Source organism: Hyaena hyaena, unplaced genomic scaffold (genome assembly GCF_003009895.1).
Source record: "Hyaena hyaena isolate Hyena2069 unplaced genomic scaffold, ASM300989v1 scaffold_1624, whole genome shotgun sequence".
In the NCBI taxonomy this organism is placed as follows: Eukaryota; Metazoa; Chordata; class Mammalia; order Carnivora; family Hyaenidae; genus Hyaena; species Hyaena hyaena.
In genome coordinates, this window is record NW_024082263.1 from 122,029 (window position 1) to 129,888 (window position 7,860).

The 7,860-nt window shown below is 43.5% G+C and overlaps 1 protein-coding gene across 2 annotated transcripts; it reads left to right on the forward strand.

Moving 5' to 3' along the window:
- Window positions 1-1,754: 1,754 nt before the first annotated feature.
- NEUROD6 (neuronal differentiation 6) lies at window positions 1,755-5,113 on the forward strand. 2 transcript variants are annotated; one of them, XM_039224413.1, is made up of 2 exons: window positions 1,755-1,951; window positions 3,282-5,113. In XM_039224413.1, the coding sequence occupies exon 2, from the start codon at window positions 3,303-3,305 to the stop codon at window positions 4,314-4,316; it is 1,014 nt and encodes a 337-aa protein (XP_039080344.1). In that variant the 5' UTR covers window positions 1,755-1,951; window positions 3,282-3,302; the 3' UTR covers window positions 4,317-5,113. The 2 variants fall into 2 exon arrangements, with proteins under 2 accessions (XP_039080344.1, XP_039080345.1); XM_039224414.1 differs by having other exon boundaries at window positions 3,423-5,113.
- The last annotated feature ends 2,747 nt before the right edge of the window (window positions 5,114-7,860 follow it).

A 7,860-nucleotide genomic window follows, 5' to 3' on the forward strand; every position in this document is an offset into this window, starting at 1 on the left:
TTATGAATTTATAGCCTTAGTTTTCTTTTAAATTTGCATTTTTACCAAATCATTGAGAGAGAAAAATTAATCTCCTTTATCTAGCAGTCTCTCCCTTTTGCCATCGTCCCTCTCTTTTCTAGAACCGTCCAGGCAAAGTGAAGTAACTTTGAGGGGGAATGGAAATGAGTGGGGTACGACAGAAGCAAAATTGAATTTAATTTGAAGCCCCGGATGCCAATTTGGAACCAAAGAGCATTAAAGCAGCAGAACTCTAAACCTTTCAAAACTGGGATTGATAAGGGGAATGTTAACACAGATTCAACAGTTACAACTCTGCCAGGGATTACTTTAATACCAAAAGCATACTGTCTCACTTTATAGAAAGAGATTATTCAGTTATCAAACAACAAAGGTTGTGTTTGTCTATTTCTAAACTTTTTTTTAAGTGCCCTTTTTACTTTATTGACAGGCAACTCTGAAATAAAACATCCTCTTTTTTCTTTTTCTGTTTGTTTTGTTTTTGTTTTGTTTTGTTTTGGGGGGTTGGTTTTTTGTTTTTTTGCAAGGGAAGGGGGTGACCAGGGTGTAGGGCAAAAAGAGGAAGGTGGAGTTTGCCTCTGGCTTCACAGTTCATTTTATCTATAAGGCCTTTTGCCAGTTGCGCTTAACTGTTTCTACCCTGCTTTTGTTAAGAAACCAAAAGTGGGGAGTGGGGAGAAATATAAAAATGAAAAAATCTGAAAAAGAAAAACGACTGGATACCAGTGAAAGAGTGAAGAGATTTTTAAATTAGTTGTCCGTCTTGGGGGCGTGGGGGGGCGGATGTGAGAGAAAGGAAAAAAATCTGAGAAAAGAGAAAAGCTCATCTTTGATTAGTATACTCAGCAGAATGCCAGGAAGAGAAAGACACAAACCTAAGTGCTATTTTTTTTTTAATGTTTACTGTGTAGGAAATGAAATGAGAAAGAAAGAACAAGCCGGTTAATGCTGGAAGGAGACTGGGACAGTAAAGAGGGAAGTTGTGATTTTTAGTACAGGACACGAGAGCGTAGTTTGACATCTTTCCCGGTGGACTTGCAGATGCCTCTGTGTTTGATACAGATAAAGAATCTCTCCGAAAAGTTGTTGAAAGATACCAGCAAGTGTAGAAAGGGGAGCATCTGAGGATGTCTTTCACAGACCCCAGATGGAGAAACTGTTCTTTTATTCCAAATCCCTAAGAAGCACAGAAGTCGTACATGTTAATAAGAGAACACACAGACACACGCCCATAAGTTACACGCCACGAAACAAAACAAGGAAATAAGGAGACCTTTGTTGATCCCTGTTCGCTGACACAAATCTTAGTTTGGTTAAGCATCTCAAGACCATTTTCCTGATTTCGGCTCCTTTTCCCGGCGTTCTCTCCCTGGGTACCCAGGTGCGCGAATGGGATGGTGATCTTTACAAAACATCAACATCAACAACAACAAAAACCTCTCGCGCACACAAAAGCCCACCTTGTAAATGAATGGAATATTAACGACTACCTAATAGTTGCACCGTTGGCAGGGCGAAACTGAACACTAACACAGCTATTTCTACAGACTGCCAGTGAAGCCGAAGCAGCTCTAGGAGAGAAACGCACCTACTGTATGTGAAATGCTGGTGCAGATTTTCCCCCTATCAGTCTAACCTTCTGTGTTGATGCATGAATGCTGGTACCCACTTACAGGGATGCCAGATGATCAGTGCAGAATGAAGGTCCCAAGAGAGAGGATCACATGGTTCTCTCTGCCCTGTGACGTCACTAGCAGATGGCATGGGTACCAGCTCTGGCAGTTGGCATCAATGTCACTTTTTAGAGATCAATGAGATAGTGCAGATATACACAGATCTAGAGACTCCAGGAGACGATGCGACACTCAGCCTGAAAAGATTTGGAAGATACAAAATGAAAACCGATTATTGAATGAAGTTAAAACCTAAGGTAATATAAATAAAGATATACTTCAATTGATGCTGGCTTTGCATGCAAGTATTTAAAGATACAGTGTCACTGTCTTATAGTATTTATATGCTCTTTGCCATCTATAACTTCTTATCATATTTCATTCTTATGATGTAACTGTCACATACTTTCACTGCTATTATGTAACACTGCAAGTATGTGGACATTGCTAAGAGTTTGTGTGTGTGTGTGTGTGTGTGTGTGTGTGTGTTGAGGGGGCTGGAGATTGTTACATTCAAAAGTCTCTGTTTTAACGTGCCTATTTGTTTGAAGACTTTAGATGAAAATACTTGCTGCTTCACCAAACGAAAGCCAAAATTGCATTTGAAACACAAATTATTTTCCCCTTTCATTCGGGATTCTGAACACACGTGCACAATTGCAGTCAGAATCCTTGGACCGTTCCTGTCAGATATTAGCTAGAGGGAGACTTCTGTGGCTCGTAGAACAAAAACACTACGAGAGTGATTTTTTGTCCAGGGTGATTTGAATAGCAGTAAACAGACAATTACATTTGGAAAAATGTCCAATGTAAAAGCAGTTTGACCATTTTCTTTGATTTAAAAAAAAATACCAGTGATTCTTGTCTTTTAAAATTTATTTATGGAGTTTATTCCAAATTAGCCTGGCCCCCACCCCTTTTTTGTAAAGGCTGGGAAGACAGTGCTCTTTTACATATATTTCTTCACTGGTCAGAAAGAAAACAGTTTAAAAATTGGCTCTGGTTAATCTTTTCTTTAAATTTGGAAATGTCAACAGCCACTTAATGTAAATTTGCAGTTACATAATACAGCAAATAAAGTTAAGGTCTATTTCTTTTTCTAAAAAAAAAAAAAAAAAAGAAACACCTCACAAATTTGTCAGCTAATGGAGAGGTAATACTTCTTCATTTTAAAAACTGGTGTCTCTTCTCATTTTGTGCTCAGGGGAATTGAAATTAATGAAATTCTGCATTGCTATATCATGTTTTGCATTTGCTTGAATTCAAAGGTCCTTTTTGTGCATTAAAAACAGTTCAAAATCAAAGGAAAATGGAGATGGTGGTGGCACTGTAATAAATGCTTCTTGTTTTATTTTCTTTTGATAATCTGCCGGTATAAATTGATCTATCGCCTGCATCCTTGTAGTTTTTATAATTATGAGTCTGCACAAACTCAAAAATTATAGTTAATGTAAAAAATTGGCTCCCGAATCAGTCTTTTTCACGTGTTATTTTTTTGCATTCTTATGATTAAGTCATTAAATATGCTTTAAGTGTATAAACTCTAAAAATGAAAACACTTTAAATATTGTGCTGGCATTTTTTCAGGTAATTTAAGATTAGAGAACCATGTTAACACTACCGTTTGATGAGTCTGTTGTAATGCCAGAATCCCAGATGTGCAGAAAGTTTTCTAGAGAATGTGAGGACCAGAAGCAAATTAAGAAACCAGAAAGCTTTTCCAAACAGATTGTCCTTCGAGGAAAGAGCATCAAAAGGGCCCCTGGAGAAGAAACTGAGAAGGAGGAAGAGGAGGAAGACAGGGAAGAGGAAGATGAAAATGGCTTGCCCAGAAGGAGGGGTCTTAGGAAAAAAAAGACGACCAAGCTCCGACTGGAGAGGGTCAAGTTCAGGAGACAGGAAGCTAATGCGCGGGAGAGAAACAGGATGCATGGCCTCAACGATGCTCTGGACAATTTAAGAAAAGTGGTCCCCTGTTATTCCAAAACCCAAAAACTGTCCAAAATAGAAACTTTACGACTGGCCAAAAACTACATCTGGGCACTTTCTGAAATCCTGAGGATCGGCAAGAGACCTGATCTGCTCACGTTCGTCCAAAACTTATGCAAAGGTCTTTCCCAGCCGACTACAAACTTGGTGGCAGGCTGCTTACAGCTCAACGCCAGGAGTTTCCTGATGGGTCAGGGTGGGGAGGCTGCGCACCACACAAGGTCACCCTACTCTACTTTCTACCCACCCTACCACAGCCCTGAGCTCACCACGCCCCCAGGGCATGGAACTCTTGATAATTCCAAGTCCATGAAACCCTACAATTACTGCAGTGCGTATGAATCCTTCTATGAAAGCACTTCCCCTGAGTGTGCCAGCCCTCAGTTTGAAGGTCCCTTAAGTCCTCCCCCAATTAACTATAATGGGATATTTTCCCTGAAGCAAGAAGAAACCTTGGACTATGGCAAAAATTACAATTACGGCATGCATTACTGTGCAGTGCCACCCAGGGGTCCCCTTGGGCAGGGCGCCATGTTCAGGTTGCCCACCGACAGCCACTTCCCTTACGACTTACATCTGCGCAGCCAATCTCTCACCATGCAAGATGAATTAAATGCAGTTTTTCATAATTAATGTGGAAAATGAAAATAAACAGTGGTCATTCACCTCCCCCGTCTAATTAAGACAAAGCAGATGCTTGTGGGCTGAGTAATTGGCACAACTCTATCTGAGGTGTTTACTAGTTTCTGAAGTGTGTTTCAACTATTGTGAGAATTTTCTATGTAAGAATAAATCTCTTTTCGTATGAGAACTTCTTTTCCTTTCCTTTTGTCTGTAAAGCACTGTGATTCTGTTACTACTGGAAGGATTTTTTCCCTTGTTTTATTTTCTTTTAAATTCACTTAATTTGTTTGAACAAGGTGTCTAAAAATATACTGTTGAATAAAGACATGCACACAGCATAACTCAATGTCTATTTCAGTTGTACAGTAATTATAAAAATGCATGTTATTAAAATCAGATGAATAAAATGATGTGTTTATAATTACTAGCAATTATATATGATGTATCTCTGAAAATTGAAAATTTAAAATATTGAGAATAACACTAAGGTGACATTGATATTGGAAGATGCATTTGAGGATGTGCAACGATATAAAAGCTATGCAATTTTCTCTTTATTAAGGATGAATCTAAATGCATTCAATTGGTAACTATTCCTCTTCAAGTTCTGCAGAGGGGGCAACGTGGTATTTGGGTGGACGGCGTCATGATTTGGGAACAATTATTTCAATCATAAAGAAAAAATTTTCCAGCTTTTGTTTTGTATTGTTCAAAAACTCTGTACAGGTTTGTTATTACAATGTATAACTGTGTTTTCCCACCCCACATTTTTAAAGCAATTAAACATAGATATTTACACTCCTAAAGGACATCTATTAGCTGTGATATTTTTGCATGATACTTATTATTTCCTGGTACACAGCTGCTTTCTGTCTCTAACACTCCCGCCTCCCCCTTGCAGAAACATTTCTGGATTTCAAAACCGTAGGAGCTAAAACAAATTTCTGAAACAAAATGGCCAAAGCGCTTACAAGAATTTTTTTCTTTTTTTTTTTTTTTTAAGTATCTTAAATGAAAGAAGAGGAGCCCATGAGGGTTAAACATCCTGGGGAAACAATGATAAATCCTGGTAACCTTCAGCTCCAGCCGAAATTCGGTGGCAAATTTCCAGCAAACACCAAGAGTGGATGTTAAAAATGGAAGGTTTTACTCTGCGCGGTTTAAGTAAGTCTGGCCGATTAGAGGCTAAATTCTGTGTGATTAAAAGTTTCCTGACAAAAGGCCACCAAAAACCCACTTGAATAGCGCCTGGGGAGCTCAGCCTCTTAGGCAGAACTGAGCCCCTCCTAGAATAAAAGCCAAGGTGGCAGTGACCTCTCTCCAGGCGCCCTCTGGCGCAGGTTTGCCGCCCAGGGGGAAGAGGGGAACAGCTGCGAAGGCCTGCGAGGGCGGCAGAAATGGGTCCCGCGCTGGCGGGACCGAGCGGGTCTGGGTGGGCCTCGGCAAGGGGTCCGCGCTCCCCGCCGGCCGGCGCTGCCCACCGTGCGCCCCGCAGTCACCGGCCGCGCCCGCGCAGGCCCGACGGCGCCTGGAGCGCGGCGCGTGGGGAGGATGGAGCGGGCCTCGCGCCCCCTCGGTTGTCACCGGGGCACAGGGACACAGGCTGCACCGCCCGTAGTGGGCGCCCTGGGACCCGGGGCCGCGCCCCGCGAGCGGCTCCCGAGCCGAACTCGCCCGCCGGGAAAGCGGCCGCGCGGCATGGGGAGCTAGCGGGCCCAGACACCCTGACCCGAAGCAGGAAGGGATCTTTTGGGGCCAGGACCCAAGAGGCTGGAAGGGGCGACGCCCTCTCTCCCGCCCCGTCTGCCGCCGTGGAGGCAGCGGAGGCGGCGGCGGCTCCAGTTTGCTCAAACTCCGCTGACTGCAGCCGCTGTCCTGCCTTTCCACGCCTGCGGGACTTGTAGAGCCGAGGCCGAGAGGCCTGCGCACCGTCCCCCTGGGGCAGCGGCCCTCCAGCTTCCCCCGCGTTAGAGCGCACGGCACCCGCGCTCCAGGGGCAAAGGTGCCCAAGCAGCTGCTCGGGCGCGGGATTCGACGGGTGATGAACGCGCCCTTCTAAGCGGTTGTGACAGCACCTGTTCATACCAATCCCACGACGGCAAAGAAGTCAGGGAGAGAGGAGGAAGTGTGCCCTCTAGGGGTGGAGAGAAGTTTGCCCGGGGTAGAGAGCCGTCAGTTCCCTGTCTGGACACAGGGATGACTTGCCCTGGCTTCCTGGCAGATGGGCACAAAACCTGCCCTCTCTGGGACCGTGTCCAGGATTGCCAGGCCTCTTCAAGGCCCCTCAGACACCAAGAGTCTGACCACTGCTCACCCCGTCTGAGCAAAGAGCAATAAAGTGAGGAAGCATCAGAAACTAGGAGGATTTGACTTTAAAAAAAAGTAAGACATTTCTCTACAGTCACCAACAGAGTAAGTGCGGTCTCCCCCACCTTGTTCCAAGGTGACCCACTTCAAACAGCATCACGACGGCTCAGTGTTGTGTTGGTCCGGACAGGCTTTGACTACCGTCTTCCCAGGGTCACAAATCCATGTTGGAACTAGAGACAACAGGAGATGCGTTCGCCCCTCTCCCTCTGGCAATATGGAATGCTAAGAAAAAGCAGCTGGCTGAATGTCTGGGGAAGAAGCAAATGTTCAGAAGAAGTGTCTTATCTCAGGGCTCGGTTGGAAATAAACTCAAGCAAAAGAATGGGGGTTTCCGGCACAGACCCCAGAGATCTGAAATTTCTTCTATAGTTCAGGTGCACAAATCTGATGCGTGCTCTGTCCTCTGTGCTCTGGTGAACTACGGGAACCCCGGGTGCCATGTTGTATGCGAGGAGTGTGTGGGAGACTGATCCCTGTGGCTTGATCATCCTTCGCATCCCACCAGTGACCCCCCAGTATGGGAACCGCCCAGCTCGTCCCCTTTCCAGTAACCAGGATCGGAAAGTCAGTGTCTTCCTCAGCACTTCCCTATGAACCTCAATCCTGAGAAATCATGACTTATTCGTTCATACACCAACATCACAGATGCCATGCACTACAGAATCTTACCCCTTAAGGTATTACTCCCATGCAAGGGGAAGTGGTATAGTATAGACAGTGCACTTGGAGTCAGATCTGGGTCAGAATTTTGCCTCACCACTAATCCCTTATTGCAAGCCTCAGTGAGACAGTACACAGCATCCAATAGGGAGGTCAGGATACCTTATTACGTCCTTGCTTTCTTCCTGACCTGCTTTCCTCATCTCCCAACAAGAAAGGATGAAAGGCCTTTTCTGTTTACTGAAACTTTGAAATAATTATTGCCTTTCATATTGAAAGGCTTCTTTCTTTTGAGTTGAATTATGTGAATGTTATATTTATTTTTTATATTATAAATTTTGTATTTCTCCAATGTTTGTCTTTTCTCCTGTATCAGGATTATATGGATGTTATACATACATACATATTATACATTATACAATATTATACATATATGTGTATGTGTATGTGTATCCATCCTCAACAAAACAAAGATGTGTTTACTTTTATATGAAAGAAGTAGTAGATAGTACAGAACTTAAAT

Coding starts and splice junctions, on each gene's coding strand:
- NEUROD6 (XM_039224413.1), top strand. CDS start 3,303: ATGTTAACACTACCGTTTGATGAGTCTGTTGTAATGCCAGAATCCCAG.